Source organism: Schistocerca cancellata, chromosome 11, assembly GCF_023864275.1.
Source record: "Schistocerca cancellata isolate TAMUIC-IGC-003103 chromosome 11, iqSchCanc2.1, whole genome shotgun sequence".
Taxonomy (NCBI): domain Eukaryota; kingdom Metazoa; phylum Arthropoda; class Insecta; order Orthoptera; family Acrididae; genus Schistocerca; species Schistocerca cancellata.
The window spans coordinates 146,363,604-146,389,106 of NC_064636.1; the positions used below are offsets into that span (position 1 = coordinate 146,363,604).

Here is a 25,503-nt window from a genome sequence, read left to right on the forward strand (position 1 = left end):
ATGACATATTCTGCTATGCTTATAGTGGTATTAGTAGGTGGTAGTTGTTTAAGGGTTTATTGCAGTTTTCCAGTAGCAGAAGCAGTTGTAATATTTTTAAAATATAAATATCAGGAATAAATAGTTAATGCATAAATTTATCATTACCCAAGAAAATGTGATTTGTATGGCCTGTTTTAGCTCTTCAGATAACAGGCTGTAATTGTGAAATATAAATAAGTAAATAAATAACAATACCCACTTCATTGTACTTGGATAATAACTGAATTTATGAACCACCTCTTACTAACCCTGTAATCCTTATTCCGCATAATTATGTAATATATAGTTGAAGCCATTTTCAATTGCAATACATTCACAGATTTGGCCCTCATTGCCTGACAGTCAATAAACAATTGTATCGTAATGCACTACAATGGAGTACACAAGAAGTGAACCTTCACAGAAGTGGTGTAAAAGTGACTAGGTACTACACTGTGCCAATGTGCGATGAGGTGTTTTTCTTGTTGCGAGTTGATTTTAAGTGATCAACATATTGTGAGATGCCAAGCCTTCACTCGTTCCCTGTAATAACAGTTACCTTCCTTTCGAAATTTCACAGTCGCCATCTCGTTTTCTCTCGATATTGTGGTCCCGCTATGCCACACCACATATTTGACTGCCGACTTCTTTTCCGATTCCAGACGGGTGAAGGCTATAAGAGAGCCTCTACATTTAAACAACTAACTACAAAATCACTAAACATGGTTTCCATAATTCTTCTATATTCAAATATGTTCTCAATTTACAACTGATAATTACCAAAACTTTTCAGACATGTTCATACGTGATGCTTTACTGCTTGACCAAACCCATTCATTGGAACTTAATATGAGATAGCATAGCATAGAATCTATAAAAAACAATTATTATAAAATAATATATATAAATAACATACAATGGAAGAGCGTGAATTCGTCTTCTTCCAGGGGAACAGCTCCTCGACACCAGTATTGGGTGACATAGACATGCTGGCAGCAGCTCCAGTACACTCTGGGGAACATTCGCACCGGCATCCATGGGTCCAGTAGAGCTCGTGTCAGGCACCATAACAGCTGAGGAGTATCGTACACTGGTTGCCAACCACATATACCCCTGCACGACGACAATGTTTCCGGAGCGCTGTGACATTTTTCAAGAAGACAATGCACTGTGTCACAATTCCAGGAGAGTGACGGAGTGATTTGAGGAACACAGTGGCGAGTTCCAATTGACGTGTTGGCCCCCCCAGTCACCAGACCGGAACCTGATCGAACATACCTGCAACGCGATTGAACATGGTTTCAGAGCTCACCGACCACCTCCCCCCTACTCAGAATTTACGGGAATTAGGTGACTCGTGTGTGCAAATGTGGTATCAACTCCCTCCAGCGACCTACCGAGGGCCGACTGCCTCCGTACCACGACACGCTGTGCTGTTACGCTCAGGTGGATGGTCATAATGTTCTGGACAATCAGTGTATATTCGATAGCATCGTCTGCAAACAGCTTCGCAGAGCATCTGACATTCTCATTAATGTAAACTGTAAACAGTAACAGCCCTATAATACTCCCTTCGAGTACACCAGAAATAACTTTTACATCTTTTGAATTTGTTTCTTTGAAAATGATGAGTTCAGTTCTATCTGAAAGGTAGAAATCCAATCACAAATACGGCCCAAAACTCAATAAACTAGTGTTTTTTTCACCAAACAACAGTGTGGAAAAGTATCAAAAGCATTCCAGAAGTCTAAGAACGCGGCATACGGCCGGTTGCCGAACTCCGGGGCACTCTGTAGATTACGAGTGTAAAATCACAGTTGCGTTCACTCCGGTAGGAAGTCCCGAACCCACTCACAAATTTACAATCGTCCACCAGATGTGCTCAATAAGGGACAGGAGTGAGGGCCTTACCTCGGCAGCTCCGGGCACCTCATCTTCCATGGTGGCCAGCGCCTTCCGTGACTGTCGGCACAATACTGGATGCCAGCATCAGCTGCAACAGAACAGGCAACACCTCACTATCGGCAGTGCAATTTCTCGGCTAAGATCAAGATTGTCTGCACAGACATGTAGAAAAGCTCTGCACATCACAATGACATTCTCTCCTGCAACAACTGAATCATATTGAAACGCGTCAAGACATTGAAAGTTCTGTGGTGTGGACCATCTCCACCTACAAACATACTCTGCAGGCCACAGTGACATGCACGGCAGACGGTGCCTAGCAGTGTACCGCACGATGGGGTACGTCCCCGTTCCAGTCGTGTACCGACTGCAGAAAGAATGACTGCTTGAATGCAGTATAATTAGTCAGATCTTGTCTTCGCACTGTCTACGTAAGCTATACATAAAAAAGTTGGAGAGCAGCTCTAAATTCTTCACCTAATACAGATTCTTGAAACTTTACAAGAACGGGATAACTGGCTTCTATCTCGAGCAATCTGCTAATTTAAATTTTGCAACATTTCCATGAAATTCTCCCATGAGCCAAAAAAATCTGTGACACTCGTGTATCTTTATTATCCCCTGTTACTCCTCTTTCCTACAGGTCCCACATGTTTCAGCAATGTGCTAAAATGGGACACGTAAGTGATTTGTAACCCAGATCTTTTGTAACTTCTCAGCTGATTGAAACTGTGTGCCAGACGAAAACTCAAGCTCGGGACCTCTGCCTTCCGTGGCAAGTCCTCTATCGACTGAGCTACCCGAGCACAAGTCACGACTCGTCTGCACCGAGAGGACCGCTGGGAGCCGGGACTGGACCCGGGGCAAGATGTGTGACTGGGCCCCACCGCCAAATACACAAACCATTTATATTATAACAACAAAAACAATCAATTAGTGATAAAATTATTTAATTGGATAGGTAAAAAAAATCTACTCGCCAAGCAGCGGCAGAACACAAACACAAAAGACTGCTGTGAGGCAAGCTTTTGCAGCCAGTGGCTCCTTCTTCAGGCAGAAGGGTTGAAGTGGAAGCAATATGGGTGAAGGAAAAGGCCTGGAGAGGTCTAGGAAAAGGGGTAGACTGTGACAAGGTCACCCAGAACCGTAATGCAGGGGAGACTTACCGTATGGGATGAGAGGGAAAGACTGATTCTTTAATGTGAGATGGGATTCATCATGGCAAGAGAGGGCACTTTGGAGAGTTAAAAATCGTGAGAGTGGTCAAATAAAATATGCACAGGTTGGAAAAAATAAAAAAAACGAAAGAAAAGCACGAAAAAGGTCATAAAATATTAGAAAAATTCGTACGGAAGTCATTAATAGGAGGTAATGAGTGGACGATCTATATTGATCAGAAAATAGAAATAAGGTAAAAATCGATCTGGAAAGTCGTGAAAACTGACGAAATTTTAGAGCCTGGATAAACAGAAAGCGAAAGTTATAAAAGAAAATGTAAACTACTTTACTTGATATCAATTAAAGTCGATTACAGCGATTTGCCGAAAAACAAACGCGGAAAAACGTGAGAGAATTACGTATAAACAAAATAAGGCGATAGTGGAAAAGCAAATAGCTCTCAAATTTGCGAATAAATCGGTGAAAGACGATCGGGATAAGGCCATGCAGTATAATGAACCGTAAATTGTTGAATGCAAATTCGTAAATAACAATGGAATTGCTATATACAAATAAAATTGAAAGTGAAAATAGACCCGTCTACTGGCACGAAAATCCGTATTAGAAAAGACATCGCGACAAAGTGCTAATATTTTTTCGCTGCGATATAGATCGCCCACTTATTATCTCTTACTAATCATTTCCGTACGAATTTTTCTAATTTTTCCGACCTATTTTGTTGCCTTTCTTCCGTTTTTCTACATTTTCCACCCTATGCTTTCTTTTCTTTACGACTCTCACGATTGTTAACTCTCCAAATCGTCCTCTTTTTCCATGACGAATCGCATCTATTAAACACTCAGTCTTTCCTTCTCATCCCGTACGACAAGGCTCCCCTGACCCACAGTTCTGGGTGACTTCCTCAAACGTCGCAGAGCAATGCTTTTGGCTTCATGCTGTGCTGGGAGAACAGGAAAAGGGAAGCTGTAAGTAGCAATAAGAGGAAGTAAACATTTTCCCGCTGAAGCGTTGAAACGTTGTGGATAACAAACAAGAAATATGTTGGCGCCCTAGCAATAGCACCACCATCACTCACAGAAAATTAAATGCCCCGGGTGAGGATAGAACTCACGACCTTAAGATTATAAGACTTACGCGCTGCCTACTGCGCTACCGAAGCACGGGTGAACCGTTTCACCTGGAAACTGGGTAAGTTGCCTACCCAATATTAGACGTAGAAATAGCGGCCTTATTCTGTATCGTTCATACCGTTCGGTGTAGTAGGTTAGTCTCGGTAGTGACGTCATTTTCGGTTCTTTATCGAAATACCCTATTAAGTAAGCTTCTGAGACTTGTTACCGAACGGTCCATCATGGGGCCCTATTCAGTATCGTTCACACAGATCGGTGTAGTAGGTTAGTCTCAGTAGTGACGTCATTTTCGGTTCTTTATCCAAATACCCTATTCAGTAAGCTTCTGAGACTTGTTACCGAACGGTCCATCATGGGGCCCTATTCTGTATCGTTCACACAGATCGGTGTAGTAGGTTAGTCTCAGTAGTGACGTCATTTTCGGTTCTTTATCGAAATACCCTATTCAGTAAGCTTCTGAGACTTGTTACCGAACGGTCCATCATGGGGCCCTATTCTGTATCGTTCACACACATCGGTGTAGTAGGTTAGTCTCAGTAGTGACGTCATTTTCGGTTCTTTATCCAAATACCCTATTCAGTAAGCTTCTAACTTGTTACCGAATGGTCCATCATGGGGCCCTATTCTGTATCGTTCACACAGATCGGTGTAGTAGGTTAGTCTCAGTAGTGACGATATTTTCGGTTCTTTATCGAAATACCCTATCCAGTAAGCTTCTGAGACTTGTTACCGAACGGTCCATCATGGGGCCCTATTCTGTATCGTTCACACAGATCGGTGTAGTAGGTTAGTCTCGGTAGTGACGTCATTTTCGGTTCTTTATCGAAATACCATATCCATCATGGGGCCCTATTCTGTATCGTTCACACAGATCGGTGTAGTAGGTTAGTCTCGGTAGTGACGTCATTTTCGGTTCTTTATCCAAATACCCTATCCAGTAAGCTTCTGAGACTTGTTACCGAACGGTCCATCATGGGACCCTATTCTGTATCGTTCACACAGATCGGTGTAGTAGGTTAGTCTCGGTAGTGATGTCATTTTCGGTTCTTTATCGAAATACCCTATTCAGTAAGCTTCTGAGACTTGTTACCGAACGGTCCATCATGGGGCCCTATTCTGTATCGTTCACACAGATCGGTGTAGTAGGTTAGTCTCGGTAGTGACGTCATTTTCGGTTCTTTATCCAAATACCCTATTCAGTAAGCTTCTGAGACTTGTTACCGAACGGTCCATCATGGGGCCCTATTCTGTATCGTTCACACAGATCGGTGTAGTAGGTTAGTCTCGGTAGTGACGTCATTTTCGGTTCTTTATCCAAATACCCTATTCAGTAAGCTTCTGAGACTTGTTACCGAACAGTCCATCATGGGGCCCTATTCTGTATCGTTCACACAGATCGGTGTAGTAGGTTAGTCTCGGTAGTGACGTCATTTGCGGTTCTTTATCGAAATACCCTATCCAGTAAGCTTCTGAGACTTGTTACCGAACGGTCCATCATGGGGCCCTATTCTGTATCGTTCACACAGATCGGTGTAGTAGGTTAGTCTCGGTAGTGACGTCATTTTCGGTTCTTTATCGAAATACCCTATCCAGTAAGCTTTTGAGACTTGTTACCGAACGGTCCATCATGGGGCCCTATTCTGTATCGTTCACACAGATCGGTGTAGTAGGTTAGTCTCGGTAGTGACGTCATTTTCGGTTCTTTATCGAAATACCCTATTCAGTAAGCTTCTGAGACTTGTTACCGAACGGTCCATCATGGGGCCCTATTCTGTATCGTTCACACAGATCGGTGTAGTAGGTTAGTCTCGGTAGTGACGTCATTTGCGGTTCTTTATCGAAATACCCTATCCAGTAAGCTTCTGAGACTTGTTACCGAACGGTCCATCATGGGGCCCTATTCTGTATCGTTCACACAGATCGGTGTAGTAGGTTAGTCTCGGTAGTGACGTCATTTTCGGTTCTTTATCCAAATACCCTATTCAGTAAGCTTCTGAGACTTGTTACCGAACGGTCCATCATGGGGCCCTATTCTGTATCGTTCACACAGATCGGTGTAGTAGGTTAGTCTCGGTAGTGACGTCATTTTCGGTTCTTTATCGAAATACCCTATCCAGTAAGCTTCTGAGACTTGTTACCGAACGGTCCATCATGGGGCCCTATTCTGTATCGTTCACACAGATCGATGTAGTAGGTTAGTCTCGGTAGTGACGTCATTTGCGGTTCTTTATCGAAATACCCTATTCAGTAAGCTTCTGAGACTTGTTACCAAACGGTCCATCATGGGGCCCTATTCTGTATCGTTCACACAGATCGGTGTAGTCGGTTAGTCTCAGTAGTGACGTCATTTTCGGTTCTTTATCGAAATACCCTATCCAGTAAGCTTCTGAGACTTGTTACCAAACGGTCCATCATGGGGCCCTATTCTGTATCGTTCACACAGATCGGTGTAGTAGGTTAGTCTCAGTAGTGACGTCATTTTCGGTTCTTTATCGAAATACCCTATTCAGTAAGCTTCTGAGACTTGTTACCGAACGGTCCATCATGGGGCCCTATTCTGTATCGTTCACACAGATCGGTGTGGTAGGTTAGTCTCGGTAGTGACGTCATTTTCGGTTCTTTATCCAAATAGCCTATTCAGTAAGCTTTTGAAACTTGTTACCGAACGGTCCACCATGGGGCCCTATTCTGTATCGTTCATAACGATCGGTGTAGTAGGTTAGTCTCGGTAGTGACGTCATTAACGGTTCTTTATCCAAATACCCTATTCAGTAAGCTTCTGAGACTTGTTACCGAACGGTCCATCATAGGACCCTATTCTGTATCGTTCATACCGATCGGTGTAGTAGTTTAGTCTCGGTAGTGACGTCATTTTCGGTTCTTTATCGAAATACCCTATTCAGTAAGCTTCTGAAATTTGTTACCGAACAGTCCTCCCGCCGATTTTACGACAATTGGACCGAGAAGTTTTGGATTTCGGTCTGGCCCTGTCGACCTATGAGCTGTGGTTTATTTGCACCATTAATTTGTTATTTTAAACATATTTAGCGGTTTTAGCTCTGGATTTAGTGATTGTGTTACAAAAGAATCATCAGAGGATGCATCCGGTTGGAATGTGAATGATTACATAAAAAAAAGTTTTTGGTCAATATCCTCTCAAAATACGTGTTAGTAGCATGGAGAGCTGCGTCAAACCGGTCTCAGGAGTGAAATCCACAACAACAACTTATGAAAATAAGGGTTTAAAGATTATTAAAGATCAAGACATCGGTTATGCTTACGTATATTACAGGAGTGTGAAGTGACATTACTAGTGCGTTTGTGTACTTTTTCCCACAAATGGGTTAGTTAGTAATTATCGAAACGTGTTTACAACTTTCAAGTAACAATGGAAAGCAATTACGTGCAGCCTCATATTGGAAACTTTCCAAACTGTCACGCGTTTATGACTTACACTGCACCGTTTGGCAACGAAGTCAGCCTATGTTCCTCTACACAATACTACAAGAACTGAGCACTGCAGGTCTGTTGTTTGGTGTGGCTAAGTGGTTAGCGCGCGTGTATGCGATGCGGAAGGACACAGGTTCACAAACTGGTAGGTGCAAAACAATTTTTTTTTCCTCTTCATATATGCAACACCTTCTGAGACATTGCTATTCGTGTAGTTAAGATTTTTCTGCAATATTACTTACATGTAAGAGTGCACTTCGTCAGTAATGGCTTCGTGATTTTTGTGTGTTTAAAATACGAAATATGAAATTGTTGGCGATGAAATTTCTGTGAGTGAAACAACCGACAGTGACCTTTATATTTTTTCTTGTCAGAAATAATTCACCATTTTTGCCGAATAAGTAGCGATTTCTGAGTATGCAGCTAGACAGGAATCTAAGAGCACAACTTAAATTACTGGGAATGTAACTAGCAGCAATAATCTTCATAATCTTGCTTGTCACAAGTATTTATCTGCGATAGAATCCTCGACCACAGTAGACAGAGATGAAAGATCTCTGACGTAATATTTTTAGACTGTAGCAACATATACGAAACATTTTCATTCACGAGATGCATGTTATAAACTTCAAAGAACTGCAGGAGCTCTCGAAAATGCGTTTTCTTTTCCGTTTTTGTTTTTAAGACAGAAATAGTTGACGTATTATATAGGGAAGTGGGCTACATAATCATTTGGATGTCTAGGAGCGAGTTATAACCACATTCTGTTTATCTTCTTACTATTTGAAACTCTCAGAATCAATTTTTCGGGGTTTCTTATAGATGTATTAGTACAGTTTGGTACTACACACTATACCTAACTCGTTTTCGGAAACGTGAAATCCAAAACACGATGTCAGTGTGAATGAGAATAAGATGACATAATGCGGCATTTACGACAATCTTCAGAATACAGTCAAATACGCTGCCGTTATTATGCATGCATGGAAACATGCGGTCAGACAAAATGTAAAAATTTTTATGCATTTCAGCTGAGAATCATGGAAATGGATATACTGCAACTGATACTGTTAAGGATGGGGCAAGCTCGATGGAATGCGGCGTCTTGCGTTATGGCAACGTAAACGCAAGTTCGGTACTTGGAAGAGTAGCGCGCCTGTGCCTTCTGCTGGCCGCTGTGTGTTCGTGGCGCTGTGTGCGCTGCAGTGCGCATGCGCGGATCTGCGGCCGCTCGCTTTTGATTGGCTTGCGCGACGCGAACCGACAACAGCGCTTCGGTTCTCTAGACCCGAACGGTATCACTACCGAAATGCACACTGAATAATGCTGGGGCTCTAATTCGAGTACTAGACCGTGAGTACCGAAACGATCGGCACAATGGCGGAAAGATACAGAATAGGCACCCAGGCCTTTTCTTTCACCCTTCTCCCTTTCCCTTCAACCCTTCTGCCTGAAGAAGGAGCCACTGGCTCCGAAAGCTTGCCTATCGGAAGTCTTTTGTGTGTGTGTGTGTGTGTGCTCTGCCGCTGCTTGGTGAGTAGATTTTTTTAACTATGCAATTAAACAAATTTTATTGTTATTTTGAAGAAAGTTTGACACAATTTAAATGTAATGCAATTCGGAGAATATTGGACGCACACAAAAAATATGCTTTGGGATGAAATAGATGATGATGATAATGATGATAATAATAACAATAATAATAATTTCTTATTAGACGCTAAACATATCTTCACAAATACAGTCGGTCTGCGCACAGTACCAGTATGTTCCAATCTACACGTACATGATTATTCTGAAATTCACAACTAGGTGCCTCGTAGGGATTGTTATGATCAAACTGCTGTTGGCTTCTGTCTCGCGTTCTTCGGTTGACATTTGTCTGACGATTTTCTGTCGTTCGCCAGCACGAGTGGCTGGCATAGTCGAAGCTTCTGCAGCTGTGAGCTCCAGTATGTTAGTGATACCGTTCGGGTCTAGAGAACCGAAGCGCTGGTTGTCGGTTTGCGTCGCGCAAGCCAATCAAAAGCGAGCGGCCGCAGATCCGTGCATGCGCACTGCTGCGCCACGAACACACAGAGGCTAACAGACAACACAGGTGCGCTGTTCTTCCAAGTACCGAAAACTGCGTTTACGTTGCCATAGCGCATGACGCTGAATTCCATCGAGCTGACGTGCCCGCCTTCATCGCTCTTGCCTCCTCCTTAACAGTATCAGTTGCAGTATATCCATTTCCATGATTCCCAGCTGAAATGCATAAAAATTTTTACATTTTGTCTGACCGCACATTTCCATGCATGCATAATAACGACAGCGTATTTCACTGAAGCTTTGACAATGTCAGCCAATTGTGCTGGCAAAACGTCAGAAAATCGTCAGACAAACATCAACCAAAGAACCCGAGACAGAAGCTGACGCGCAGTTTGTCAAGAAGTGGCCACAAAAGCCTTAACAGTTTAGTAGTATGATGATCATTCCTCCCCACAGACGTGAGTGCCAAAAAAATACAGTGGGTGCCAACAAAATACAGGGTGTCCCAAACAGAATGATCCAATTTTAAATAGAATTATTTATTGTGAAGATGGGCTTAACACCAACAAATTGCAAACTAAATTACTCAGAAAAGACAGAAGGTTATAAAAATCCATCATAAATGTTCACTATGTCCTCCATTGGCTGCACGGACGACATCTAGCCGATAACCGAATTCATACCAAACTGAGCGCAGTGTGTCTTCTGTCACTGAAGCTACAGCAGCTGATATTCTGGTTTTTAGTTCATCAATGTCACGAGGTAAGGGAGGAACGTAAACACATTGTTTGACATATCTCCATAGGAAGAAGTCACATGGTGTTAAGTCAGGGGATCTACGAGGCCAAGACTGCGAAGCACGGTCTCGCGTTCCTGTACGCCACATTGCGCGAGACTGGCTGCATGCGCCAGGTCAGCGCTCGCAGCGACATCTAGCGGAATTTCTCTGAAACTCTAGGCCATGCCGATTACATCTTGCAATGTTTCAGTTACCAAGTGACATTTGTCTCAATATTATTACAAGTTAAAGTCGGGTCATTCGCCGGCCAGAGTGGCCGAGTGGTTAAAGGCACTACAGTCTGGAACCGCACGACCGCTACGGTCGCAGGTTCGAATCCTGCCTCGGGCATGGATGTGTGTGACGTCCTTAGGTTAGTTAGGTTTAAGTAGTTCCAAGTTCTAGGGGACTTATGACCACAGCAGTTGAGTCCCATAGTGCTCAGAGCCATTTGACCCATTCGGGTCATTCCTTTTGGGACACCCTGTAGTTTCCCACTCTGAGGAGAATATTGGTGATTGAAGTTTCATGACGTGATCTTGCCACAACAAAAAACACTTTTGCTTTAATCATTGCCATCCCAATTCGTGCGAAATACCCAAGGCATTCTTTCCACCATTTCATGACAGTACAGAATAAGCGGCCCTTCTTTCAGCTTTTTCAGTGTCCTCCGTCGGTCCTACCTGAGGCACACCTCACACAGCACAGAAGGGACAAGCGTAGTGTGGGCAGTCTCTTCAGTAGAACTGTTGCATTTTCTCTGTGTTCTAGCACAGTCTCTCACATTATGTGATTGCTCCATCTTAAGTTATTCATAATGGTAATCCTTAAGTATTTAGTTGAATTTACAGTCTTTAGATTTGTGCGATTTACTGAGTGACCATAATTTAGCGGATTCCTTTTGTACTCATGTGACAACTCTACACTTTTTATTACGCAGAGTCAATTGCCACTTTTCGAACCATACGGGCACCCTGTCTAAATCGTTTTTCGATTTGTTTTGATCATCGTTTTATAAGATGGTAAATGACGGCCATCAACTGCAAAAGCTCTAAGACTGCTACTCAGATTGTCCTCCAAATCATTTACGTACTCAGGAAAAGAAGAGGGCCTATAACACTTCCTTGGGGGACGCCAGATATTACTTCTGTTTTGCTCGATGACTTTCCGTCAAAAGTGTGACTTCTCACAAGGTTTTCCAGGGATTCATATCTCGCATTCTATTGATCACAAAGGGTCAACTGGATGGCCCTCGACCTACACTTATCGGAAGAACTATACTGTAGTTATTGTACAGTACAACATCGGTCAGTTGTTCTACATTAGGTGTGGTCCTGAGGGACTTTTAGCTGGCTTATAAGAGCAACATTTTTCCATGGGCGATTTCTGAGAAAATCCTGAAAAACTGCGATTTTTTTGGGCACAAAAAGTACGAATAGTGGGGATACCACTTCAATCATTTCTACTGGTGGCAGATCGTCAGTATGTTCTTAAGATGATGATATTCCCGTGGAACCTGCAAACTTTTTTTGATATCGTCATCCATTGCCAAAGACAAGGGCTCAAAGTTGTCGTATTTACGCGGTAAACAATGCGCGTAATATCCAGTTTGAGGCATAAATGTAGTTTAACTGATGTTATGACACATGGCGAGGGTTCCAGGGTCATCGCAAGGGTTCTGAGGTCACCGCACTATTTTCTTAGTCAGTATTTGTTCATCAGAAATGCTTTATGACGCACTCTCTCTGTACAATGGGTATTTCATGCCTATACAAATATGCCAAAACTGATACTGCAGTAACTAAAAATGGGCTACAAAGGGTCTTAATGTGCCCCATGGTCGCACAAGTGTTACGCACGATGACGGAGCCGGACGACCGTTTACCGCCACAAATGAAGAAAACATTGAGCGTTCACGTGAAATGATTTTCTTAGACAGACGATTAACTATTGACAAAGTGGCACATCGTCTGCAAATTAGTCACGGTTCTGCCTACGAAACCATCCACAACAGACTTGGGTTTCATAAAGTTTGTGCAAGATGGTTTCCAAAACAGCTCACAGAGTTGCATAAACAAACGCGCTTGGGCATCTGTAAAAAACATATGGATTGCTATGGTAACTCGGACAAGATCATTACTGGTGACGAAACCTGGATCCAAATACACCGTGCATGGAAAAGTTCAGGATCCAACCGACCGCAGGAAAACTGATGCGACCGGTTTTTTGGCACACACAACGTAGAGTACTGGAAAATTATGGGGAAAGGGGCACGACAATAAACAGTGTACGTTACAGTGAGATGCTTACTGCCAGGCTAAGGCCTGCAATTCGAAGCAAACACCGAGGATTGCTATCAAAAGGTGTCTTGTTGTTGCACGACAATGCCCGCCCGCATACTGCTGCCCACACTGCTGAATCGCTCCAGAAACTCAGGTTTCAAGTGCTGGATCATCCTCCATATAGTCCCAATCTTTGCCCCTTCTGACTATCACTTGTCTGGTCCACTCAAACAGGCATTAAAGGGCCGTCGATTTGTCTCGGACGAAGCAGTGAAAGAAGCGGTGCATTCCGGGCTCGGAGCTCAGCCGAGAACCTTCTTTTATGAGGGCATCAGGAAGCTTGTACAACGATGGACCAAGTGCGTTGAAACGCAAGGAGACTATGTCAAATAATGATGTTCTTGTAAGTTTCCTATTTGATTACAATAAAATTTTATAACTGCTTTGCAGATAATAATGGACTTACCCTTGTATAATCAGTTTCCAAGGTCCCAGAAACTGTCAGACGTCATTAATGCATTGGCAGATTTTAACACGAGCCACAGTGCTCAACAAACTTTCTGCTTCATCTTGTAATTGGAATTTCGTATTAGAGTTCTTCCATAAAAGCCAAACGCTTCATCAGTTTCATACCGGATTTGCAAGTTGGACACTATACTGTCACTGATACCATAACAATCCCCTGAATTCACATGTGTCATTTCATTACTGGTTTCATCATAAAATTATTTCCTCTTCCAAGCGCGCACCTCCAGAAATTCAGGATTGATATTAATTCCACTGCCAGGAACTTTAGATCTGGGACAATGACGGCCTAATCTTGGCGAACATATTTTTTAAGTCATTTAATACGCTCTCAAGGTGCCTTGCCTCAACGTCAACTGTAGTATTTCGAGTGTAGTGTAATTTGCTCTGTCGTCAATTAGTACTGACAACTTTATTAGCTATACTGATGGCACGATTAATCACTTGAATGATCTCACATAATCCGGAACACTTCGTGCCACAGAACGTGTTTCGGCTAATAAATTTAACTTCCTGAGAGCCTCAACAGCAATGGCAGTCTTATCCAAGTGAGCTGCAGTTGGTGGTGCTGTGTCAACTCGAGCACTCCAACGGGCATCAGTAACGGAATATAAACTACACAACTGGCCATTAAAATTGCTACACCAAGAAAAAATGCTGTTGATGAACGGGTATTCATTAGACAAATATACTAATACTAAAACAGACAGGTGATTACATTTTCACGCAATTTGGGTGCATAGATCCTGAGAAATCAGTACCCAGAACAACCACCTCTGGCCGTAATAACGGCCTCGATACGCCTGGGCATTGAGTCAAACAGAGCTCGGATGGCGTGTACAGGTACAGCTGCCCATGCAGCTTCAACACGATATCACAGTTCATCGAGAGTATTGACTGGCATATTGTGACGAGCCAGTTGCTCGGCCACCATTGACCAGACGTTTTCAATTGGTGAGGGATCTGAGGAATGTGCTGGCCAGTGCAGCAGTCGAACATTTTCTGTATCCAGAAAGGCCCGTATAGGACCTGCAATGTGCGGTCGTGCATTATCCTGCTGAAATGTAAGGTTTCGCAGGGATCGAATGAAGAGTAGAGCCACGAGTCTTAACACATCTGAAATGTAACGTCCACTATTCAAAGTGCCGTCAATGCGAACAAGAGGTGACCGAGACGCGTAAGCAATGGCACCCCATACCATCACACCGGGTGATACGCCAGTATGGCGATGACGAATACACGCTTCAAATGTGCGTTCACTGCGATGTCACCAAACACGGATGTGACCATTGTGATGCTTTAAACAGAACCTGGATTCATCCGAAAAAATAACGTTTTCCATTCGTGCACCCAGGTTCGTTGTCGAGTACCTTGCAAACGCTCCTGTCTTGCAAACGTCCACATCTGTTGACTCAGGGATCGAGACGTGGCTGCACGATCCGTTACAGCCGTGCGGATAAGATGCCTGTCATCTCGACTGCTGGTGATACGAGGCCATTGGGATCCAGCACAGCGTTCCGCATTACCCTCCTGAACCCACCGATTCCACATTCCGCTAACAGTCATCGGATCTCGACCAACGCGAGCAGCAATGTCGCGATACGATAAACAGCAATCGCGATAGGCTTCAATCCGACATTTATCAAAGTCGGAAACGTGATGGTACGCAATTGTCCTCCTTACACGAGGCATCACAATGTTTCACCAGGTAACGCCGGTAAACTGCTGTTTGTGTATGAGAAATCGGTTGGAAACTTACCTCATGTCAGCACGTTGTAGGTGTCGCCACCGGCGCCAACCTCGTGTGAATGCTCTGAAAAGCTAGTCATTTGCATATCACAGCATCTTCTTCCTGTCGGTTAAATTTCGCGTCTGTAGCACGTCATCTTTGTGGTGTAGCAATTTTAATGGCGAGTAGTGTAATTCCGACACACTGTATCAGAATTTCACCTCGTTGCGGACTGTTACGTGGTCTTGCGGTAGCATTCTCGCTTCCCGCGCACTGGGTCCCGGGTTCGATTCCCGGCGGGGCCAGGGATTTTCTCTGCTTCATGATGACTGGGTGTTGTGTGTCTTTCAACATCATTTCATCCCCATCGACACGCAAGTCGCCGAAGTGGCGTCAACTCGAAAGACTTGCACCAGGCGAATGGTCTACCCAACGGGAGGCCCGAGCCACACGGCATTTGCATTTATACTGAACAGGTTGTAAAAAGTAACTGCTTCCCGATAAGTCTCAGCTGCACGTACTAACGCCAAAGACTGTGATAACCACACACAGAAAATTTTGCAAGAAGATTTCACGAAGAAAATGTGTCTAATCTCCTTTACAAGACACTAATATTACTCCCGTTACCATAACCCCGTTCGCGGCATTTACTGAAACGAACTGAGTGTTTCATACAGTGTGTTACAAAAAGGTACGGCCAAACTTTCAGAAACATTCCTCACACACAAAGAAAGAAAATATGTTATGTGGACATGTGTCCGGAAACGCTTACTTTCCATGTTAGAGCTCATTTTAACACTTCTCTTCAAATCACATTAATCATGGAATGGAAACACACAGTAACAGAACGTACCAGCGTGACTTCAAACACTTTGTTACAGAAAATGTTCAAAATGTCCTCCGTTAGCGAGGATACATGCATCCACCCTCCGTCGCATGGAATCCCTGATGCGCTGATGCAGCCCTGGAGAACGGCGTATTGTATCACAGCCGAGCACGAAGGGTCTCTACATTTGGTACCGGGGTTGCGTAGACGAGAGCTTTCAAATGCCCCCGTAAATGAAAGTCAAGAGGGTTGAGGTGAGGAGAGCGTGGAGGCCACGGAATTGGTCCGCCTCTACCAATCCATCGGTCACCGAATTTGTTGTTGAGAATGATGATTGGGTGTTGTGTGCTGTCCTTAGGTTAGTTAGGTTTAAGTAGTTCTAAGTTCTAGGGGACTGATGACCATAGATGTTAAGTCCCATAGTGCTCAGAGCCATTTGAACCATTTTTTGTTGTTGAGAAGCGTGCGAACACTTCGACTGAAATGTGCAGGAGCTCCATCGTGTGTCAACCACATGTTGTGTCGTACTTGTAAAGGCACATGTTCTAGCAGCACAGGTAGAGTATCCCGTATGGAATCATGATAACGTGCTCCATTGAGCGTACATACTGACGAAACTAAAATGAGCTCTAACATGGAAATTAAGCGTTTTCGGACACATGTCCACATAACATATTTTCTTTCTTTGTGTGTGAGGAATGTTTCCTGAAAGTTTGGCCGTCCCTTTTTGTAACACCCTGTATACGTTGATCGAATTAAATTTGCAATACAGGGTTGCCATATCAAGCTGGGACCTCGCCACTGGGCCGCCATCTTTCTGTACAGGGGTTGTGTGCGGGAATAGAAAACAAGTACTCGCATAACTTTAGCAGTTGGCATTTGTGTTCACGATTTTCGGTTTCCTTACGAAAGTAAATCCACCTTTCTCCCACGGAGAGCCATACGTAGTTCCTTAAAAGCTCTTCAGATACAAATATTTCTGAAAACAAAACCACTCTCTCTTCCTCAAATTTCAAACGCAATTTAATTATTTCTTGGTTACGGGTTCTCGTTCTATAATTTGCACAAATTCATCTTCGTTTGCGTGTAAATAAAATTGGCATTCTTCCTTTGATTCAGACGTCTTTCATTGTCGATTACTAATTTCTTATTTCAATTATCGAGGCAATTCTTCTCTACGTTTATTATGTATAATAAACGTATTCAAACACAGCCAAGTTTGACTGCACAAACGAAGTAAATTTCACTGACAGGGCCACTGAAAAAAATTGAAATTATTTTAGGTGATCTTTCTCCGGTATCAAAAAATGGTTTTATTGGCATCCAAAGCTTAAGAATTCTCGCCACTGCTGGCATTAACGACAGCCATCTTGTTTTTGAGTGAGATGGAAGAGTCTGGTGATTGACATCAACGTCTAAGCAGAACTCTTTCAGCTTCTCTGTATACTGAAAAATAAATAATGTTGACAGTTAAGGCTCCAGCAGTGCTTTATATACGCTGTGCGAACAAAAGTATCCGGACACCAGATTGAAAATGGATTACAAGTTCGTCGCACCGTCCATCGGTAATGCTGGAATTCAATATGGTGTTGGCCCACCCTTAACATTCATGACAGCTTCCACTCTCGCAGGCATGCGTTCAATCACGTGTTGGAACGTTTCTTGGGGAATGGCAGCCCATTCTTCACAGAGTGCTGCACTGAGGAGAGGTAGCGATGTCGGTCGGTGAGGCCTGGAACAAAGTCGGCTTTCCAAAACATCCCAAAGGTGTTGTATAGGATTCAGGTCAGGACTATGTGTAGGCCAGCTGATTACAGGGATGTTATTGTCGTGTAATCACTCCGCCACATGACGTGCATTATGGACGGATGCTCGTTCGTGTTAAAAGATGCAAGCGCCATCAACAGTGGGAAGTAAGAAGATGCCTAAAACATTAATGTAGGCCTGTGCTGTGATAGTGCCACGCAAAACAAGGGGTGTGACCACCCTCCAAGAAAAACACGACCACACCATGAAATTTTACTGTCGCCACTACACACCCTGGCAGCTGACGTTCACCGGGCATTCGCCATACCCACACCCTGCCATCGGATCGCCACATTGTGTACCGTGATTCCTCACTCCACACAACGTTATTCCACTGTTCAATCGTCCAACGTTTACGCTTCTTACACCAAGCGAGGAGTCGTCTGGCATTTATTGGCATGGCGTGTGGCTTATGAGCAGCCGCTCGACCGCAAAATGCAAGTTTTCTCACCTCCCGCCTACCTTGTCGTACTACTTGCAATGTATCCTGGTGCAGTTTGGAATTCCTATGTGACGGTATGAATAGATGTCTGCCTATTACACATTGCGACCCTCTTCCACTATCAGCGGTGTCTGTCAGTCAACCGACGAGGTCGGCCTGCACGTTTCTGTGCTGCACATTCCGTTCGCTTCTACTTCAGTATCACATCAGCCGCGCGGGATTAGCCGAGCGGTCTCGGGCGCTGCAGTCGTGGACTGTGCAGCTGGTTCCGGCAGAGGTTCGAGTCCTCCCTCGGGCATGGGTGTGGGTGTTTGTCCTTAGGATATAATTTAGGGTAAGTAGTGTGTCAGTTTAGGGACTGATGACATTAGCATTCAAGTCCCATAAGATTTCACACACATTTGAACATTATTTTATCACAACGGAAACAACTGATCTAAGGATATAAGGGAGTGTGGAAATCTCACGTACAGACGTATGACACAGGAGACACCCAGTCAGTCACCTGACCACATTCAAAGTCCGTGAGTTCCGCAGAGCACCCCATTCTCCTCTCTAGTCTAATGACTACTGAGGTCGCTGATATGGCGTACCTGGCAGTAGGTGGCAGCACAATGCACCTAATAATTTTTTTTTTTTTTTTTTTGTGGTTTTAGGGCGCACAACTTCAATGGTCATTAGCGCCCTGACTGCTCTAAGAATGCACCGCGAGGCACAAGTGGACAACAACAACTAAAAGGGAAAACACGATAAAAGACAGACTGACAGGCATAGGATTAAAAAACAGCATCATCAAATGTCCTGAGAGAGGTTTGTCAAATTGATAAAACGAAGAACACGAGCAACTGCTCGTGGGTCATCCACTAAAATGGCATCGAAAGTACTTGGCAGGTTAAGATCTAGACGCAGTGTGTTAAAATATGGACAGGACATTAAAATGTGTCGAACCGTCAGCAAGTGCCCACATGGGCAGAACGGCGCTGGCGCAGCCGTCAGCAGATGGCGATGGCTGAACCGGCAGTGTCCAATTCTTAACCGGGCCAAAACTACCTCCTCCCGCCGAGAAGGGCGTGAGGAGGTCGTCCAAGCCACGGGAAGAGGTTTTAAGGCCCGAAGCTTGTTGTCTGTAAGTGCAGCCCAATCGGCATGCCACAGCGACACAATGCACCGACAAATGACCCTGCTAAAATCGGACGAAGGGACACAACAAGAAGCTGTCCGAGGCTGGAGGACCGCTGCCTTCGCTGCAGCATCTGCAGCTTCGTTCCCAGGGATACCGACATGGCCAGGAACCCACATAAAGCTAACCGGAGAACCGACGTCCACCAGCTGCTGAAGAGAGCGTTGGATCCGGTGTACAAAAGGGTGAACCGGGTACGGATCACTGAGGCTCTGGATGGCGCTCAGGGAGTCAGAGCAGATGACATAAGCAGAATGTCGGTGGCGGCAGATGTAAAGAACAGCCTGGTAGAGGGCAAAGAGCTCAGCTGTGAAGACCGAACAATGGCCATGGAGCCGGTATTTGAAACTTTGTGCCCCGACAATAAAGGAACACCCGACCCCGTCATTGGTCTTAGAGCCATCTGTATAAATGAAAGTCATGTTGATGAACTTCGAACGAAGTTCCAAAAAACGGGAGTGGTAGACCGAACCGGGGGTAACCTCTTTTGGGAGCGAGCTGAGGTCAAGGTGAACGCGGACCTGAGCCTGGAGCCAAGGTGGCGTGTGGCTCTCGCCCACTCGAAAGGTTGCAGGGAGTGAAAAATTAAGGTGTTGAAGGAGGCGACGAAAGCGAACTCCAGGGGGTAGCAGGGCAGAGACATACAACCCGTATTGACGGTCGAGAGAGTCGTCAAAAAAGGAACGATAAGACGGATGGTCGGGCATTGACAGTAGCCGACAGGCATACCGACAAAGCAGTATATCGCGCCGGTAGGTGAGTGGCAATTCGCCAGCGTCAGCATGAAGACTCTCTACGGGACTAGTATAAAATGCTCCGATCGCAAGTCGTAAACCCCGATGTTGTATGGAGTTGAGGCGGCGTAAGATGGATGGCCGTGCAGAGGAGTATACGAAGCTCCCATAATCCAGCTTGGAGCGGACGATCGACCGATATAGACGAAGTAGGACAGTTCGATCCGCTCCCCACGACATACCACTGAGAATACGGAGGACATTTAAAGAACGGGTACAACGGGCGGCCAAATATGACACATGTGGAGACCAGCTAAGTTTCCTGTCAAAGGTAAGGCCTAAAAATTTGGTTGTCTCCACGATTGGGAGAGCAACGGGACCGAGTCGTAAGGACGGTGGGAGAAACTCTTTGTAGCGCCAGAAGTTAATACAGACCGTCTTCTCGGCAGAAAAATGGAAGCCATTGGCGACACTCCAGGAGTAAAGACGGTCAAGAGAACGCTGAAGACAGCGCTCCAGGACACGTGTACACTGCGCGTTGCAATAGATGGTAAAATCGTCCACAAAAAGGGAGCCTGATACATCAGCTGGGAGGCAATCCATTATTGGATTGATCGCGATGGCGAAGAGAGCGACGCTCAAAACTGAGCCCTGTGGCACCCCATTCTCCTGGCGAAAGGTGTCAGACAGGACAGAACCCACACGTACCCTGAACTGTCGATCCATTAAAAAGGAACGAATAAAAAGAGGGAGGCGACCGCGAAGGCCCCATGTATGCATGGTGCGGAGAATGCCCGCCCTCCAACAGGTGTCGTAAGCCTTCTCCAAATCAAAGAACACAGCCGCGGTCGGGCGCTTCCGCAAGAAGTTATTCATAATGAAGGTCGACAAGGTAACCAGATGGTCAACAGCAGAGCGGCGCCTACGAAATCCACATTGTTCATTGGTAAATAGGCGTCGAGACTCGAGCAGCCAAACCAATCGAGAGTTAACCATTCGCTCCATCACTTTACAGACACAGCTGGTAAGCGAGATAGGTCGATAACTGGAAGGCAAGTGCTTGTCCTTCCCCGGCTTAGGAATCGGGACAACAATAGACTCGCGCCAGCATGCGGGAACATGTCCCTCAATCCAGATGCGATTGTATGTACGAAGAAGAAAACCTTTACCCGCAGGAGAAAGGTTCTTCAGCATCTGAATATGAATAGAATCAGGCCCTGGAGCGGAGGACCGTGATCGGCCAAGTGCGTTTTCAAGTTCCCGCATGGTGAATGGGGCATTATAACTTTCACAATTCGAGGAGCGGAAGTCAGGTGGCCTAGCCTCCTCTGCCTGTTTGCGGGGGAGGAAGGCAGGATGGTAATGAGCGGAGCTCGAAACCTCTGCGAAAAAGCGGCCGAAGGCATTGGAGACAGCCTCAGGGGCCACAAGGACGTCATTCGCGACCTTCAAGCCAGAAACTGGGGAGTGGACCTTAGTGCCAGATAGCCGGCGCAGGCTACACCAGACAACAGAAGAAGGAGTAAAACTGTTGAAGGTGCTTGTGAAAGCAGCCCAGCTGGCTTTCTTGCTTTCTTTAATAATACGACGACACTGAGCACATAATCGTTTATAATTAATACAATTCGCCACTGTAGGGTGGCGTTTAAAGGTGCGTAAAGCACGTCGACGAGCACGTAAAGCGTCTCTACATGCTGCGGTCCACCAGGTGACCGGTACGCGACGTGGAGAAGAAGTAGGGTGAGGGATGGAATATTCAGCAGCAGCGAGAATGACTTCCGTGAGGTGTGCGACCTGACGATCGCAGCTTGTGAAGGTTTGATCCTGAAAGGTCGCCCTGGAAGAGAAGAGCCCCCAGTCTGCCTTGGAGATGGTCCAACTAGAGGAGCACGGAGAGGGAGTATGCTGCAGGAGATGGATAACACACGGGAAGTGGTCACTCGAATATGTATCAGAAAGTGCATACCACTCAAACCGGCGTGCAAGTTGGGGAGTACATATAGAGAGGTCTAAATGGGAATAGGTGTGAGATGTGTCCGAAAGAAAAGTAGGGGCGCCAGTATTGAGGCAGACAAGATTGAGCTGGTTGAAAAGGTCTGCTAACAAGGAGCCCCTTGGGCAGGATGCTGGAGAGCCCCAAAAGGGATGGTGGGCATTGAAGTCTCCAGTTAACAAAAATGGTGCAGGTAGCTGAGCAATAATTTGCATCATGTCTGCCCTGGTAACGGCAGATGACGATGGAGTGTAAACGGTACAAAAGGAAAACGTAAAAGTGGGGAGAGTAATGCGGATGGCAACTGCCTGCAGGCCGGTGTGCAACGGGATGGGATCGTAGTAAATATCATCCCGGACCAGCAACATAACCCCTCCATGAGCTGGGACACCTACCACAGGGGGTAGGTCAAAACGCACAGAGGTGTAGTGTGCCAAGGCAATTTGATCGCATGGGCGTAGCTTCGTTTCCTGGAACGCTACGACGAGCGGACGGTGCAAGCGGAGCAGCAACTTCAAGTCCTCTCGGTTGGAGCGAATGCTGCGAATATTCCAGTGAATAAGTGCCATCGTAAGAAAAGGAAGATGAAAAAAGGGGTCACCTCGAAGGCCGCTGAGGGCATGGCTTCGAGCGAGCACCGCCGCCGCTATCAGTAGGCGGACAGTCATCGTCCATTGGGTCCATAGGTTCATCGGCCATCTCGGGAGGATGGCCGGGAGGGGGAGCTTCCTCCGCCGGTGAACGGCCAGATGTACGGCTACCAGCGGTGCGGCCAGGCGAAACAGATGACGGCCTGGGGTGGCAACCGCTGGGTGGCGCAGGAGAAGAAATGCGCCGTGGCGGAGAAGGAGAACTGTGCTTCCTATGAGCCTTTTTGGAAGGACGTTTGGTGGAAGTACCGGTCGAAGGCTGGGAGGTCGAGGAACGTAGGAAGTCTGCACGGGATGGTTCCTTCTTGAAGGCCCGTGCATCTGACTTCGGGGTCTTCGTCTTAGCAGAAGCTGATGAAGGGGCTGGTGTCTGTGGGGTGATGGGAGGAAGAGGAGACGTCGACTGCGCGATCTTAGCACTGGCCGAACGGACGACCGTGGTGCTGAAGGTCAGATCGCATGTCTGGGTTGCTACCTCCCTGGTAGTCCGAGGAGAGGCGAGGACAGTACTGTATTTCCCCGCTGGGAGCAGCACGGGCTTCCTACTAGCCAATAGCTTGCGAGCAGCCGAGGTGGACACTTTCTCTTTGACCCGAATTTCTTGGATACAGCGTTCTTCCTTATAGACAGGACAGTCGCGGGAGGATGCGGCATGGTCACCCTGACAGTTCACACAACGAGGAGACGGAGGTGGACAGTCACCCTCATGGGCATCCCTGCCACAAGTGACACATTTAGCCACATTGGAACAAGACTGTCGAGTGTGATTGAAACGCTGACACTGGTAGCAGCGCGTAGGTGTCGGGACATAGGGGCGAACAGAAATAACCTCGTAGCCCGCCTTGATGCGCGATGGCAGCTTAACACTATCGAAGGTCAAGAAAAGTGTCCGGGTCGGTACAAGGTCATTGTTGACCTTTTTCATGACCCTATGGACAGCCGTCACACCCTGCTCAGCGAGGAAAGATTGAATCTCCTCGTCAGTCAATCCGTCGAGGGAGCTAGTATAGACTACACCACGAGACGAATTCAGTTCGGTGGGCCTCCACCCGGACAGGGAAGGTGTACAGGAGTGTGGCCCGAAGCAGTTTTTGTGCCTGAAAGGCACTCTCAGTTTCTAGTAATAAGGTACCGTTACGCAACCTGGTACAAGATTTGACAGATCCGGCTATGGCATCTACGCCCTTCTGGATAACGAAAGGGTTGACAGAGGAAAAATCCTTTCAGTCCTCAGATCCAGAAACGACGAGGAACTGTGGGGCAGGCGGTAGTACTTTTGTCACTGGTGGCTGGTCACATTTCCGTTTTTGGGCAGAAGTCGAAAGCGATGGAGTAGAATCCATTGCGGAGGAATCCCCCATGATTGCCAGCGTCTCCGATGGCGCGCTCCTTCCTTGTGGGGACCCTCTCAGAGGGCACTCCCGCCTTAGGTGAATGTTTACACCTCAGGTCACACCTCCCGAGAAACAGACAGAGGGACCAATCGGCATGGTCAGAAGGTATCAGCTCAGGCAATCACCCCTCCCCGGGCCTGGCCTTTACCAGGGGGTACGCGCGTGCCTTACATGTCTACCCAGGGCGGGGACTTACGCGTTACCCCGTCACCGGCTACGCGTGCGAACGCGTGGGTCGGCCTTCAGGCACGCACAGGGAGGAAGGAAGAAGAGGAAAAAGAAGAGAGAGGGAGAAAGAGGACAGACTGTCTCAAACGCCGAGGCGGAGACCAGAGAAGGCAAGGAGAAGAAGGCAATGAGAAAGCAAGGAGAAGAAGGCAATGAGAAGGCAAGGAGAAGAAGGCAATGAGAAGGCAAGGAGAAGTCAAGGGAAAGAGTAAGAAAGACAGTGAGGTGGAGAAGAGCAAAGAAAGGAACCAACAAAAGGAAGGAAGAAACGAGAAGTGAAAAACCAGAAAGACCACAATTATAGGTCGTGGAACCGTCCGTCTCCGGACGCAGGCGCTAACTACCCCCGTGAGGGGGAGGGACTCCTTTTAGTCGCCTCTTACGACAGGCAGGAATACCTCGGGCCTATTCTAATCCCCGGACCCGCAGGGGAAGCACCTAATAAGAAAAACGTACGTTTTTCGGGGTGTCCGGATACTTTTGATCACACAGTGTAGTATTATGGAGAACATGGGCAGGGTGTCCAATTCCTTCTACATTCTTTTCTAGTTCTTTTAATTTGGTAAAACACATTCCACTGGCCGCATCGATAAAGCCCTCCGAAGTCAGTACGGTACTGTCTCCATAAAAAGCGATTAATTTATCTACTGGAATTTGTAGTTGTCTTAAAGTGTCTAGACAAAACTTTGAAACTGTCTCCGATCTTTCGTTATTCAGCGAATGAAATTTCAACAGCTTCTGTTGTATTCCGTCACTTTCAGTAAAGTATTAAATAACTCAAGGAAACATCTTTTCAGCCTTGTGGTCCGATGCGTCGGTGCCTATCGTATACTGCCTTGCGGCGACTTTGGAGTCAGAATACACTGCGGTCTTCAGTTTTACGGTACAGTCCAGTGCACTAAAGGATTGACATACTTGACAACTTTATAAGCTGCTGTTAGTTCTGCAGCAGTAACGAGCAATTCTTCTTGGGTATATTATTTAATCTCGAATGTAAAAATGGGCTTTGATGTCAATGTTACTGTGGATCTATTTGTATGATTCTTCGTTGAAATGTGATGCCTCACATCTGCCTTACCTCCGCTAGTTAAACTAAGATGAAACAGCTACAGATATCACACAACGCCTCCTGATATATACGTTCTGTCTTGACAAAAGACCACTCTTCTGTGTAATTGTCCGAAAAGTGAAACTTACTCTTACCATCCTTAGGCATTTTC

The 25,503-nt window shown here is 45.8% G+C and overlaps 1 protein-coding gene and 1 non-coding gene across 2 annotated transcripts in view; both read right to left on the reverse strand.

Moving 5' to 3' along the window:
* LOC126108686 (zinc finger protein OZF-like) overlaps window positions 1–25,503 on the reverse strand; it is a 106,053-nt gene that overhangs the window by 56,984 nt on the left and 23,566 nt on the right. The window contains exon 2 of the mRNA XM_049914006.1: window positions 1,933–2,014. Within this exon, the coding sequence (XP_049769963.1) occupies window positions 1,933–1,962 (30 nt within the window). The 5' untranslated portion in view covers window positions 1,963–2,014. The remainder of the gene's footprint in view (window positions 1–1,932; window positions 2,015–25,503) is intronic.
* Trnai-uau (transfer RNA isoleucine (anticodon UAU)) lies at window positions 4,192–4,264 on the reverse strand. Its single transcript has one exon. It is a non-coding gene; the product is annotated as a tRNA-Ile (tRNA).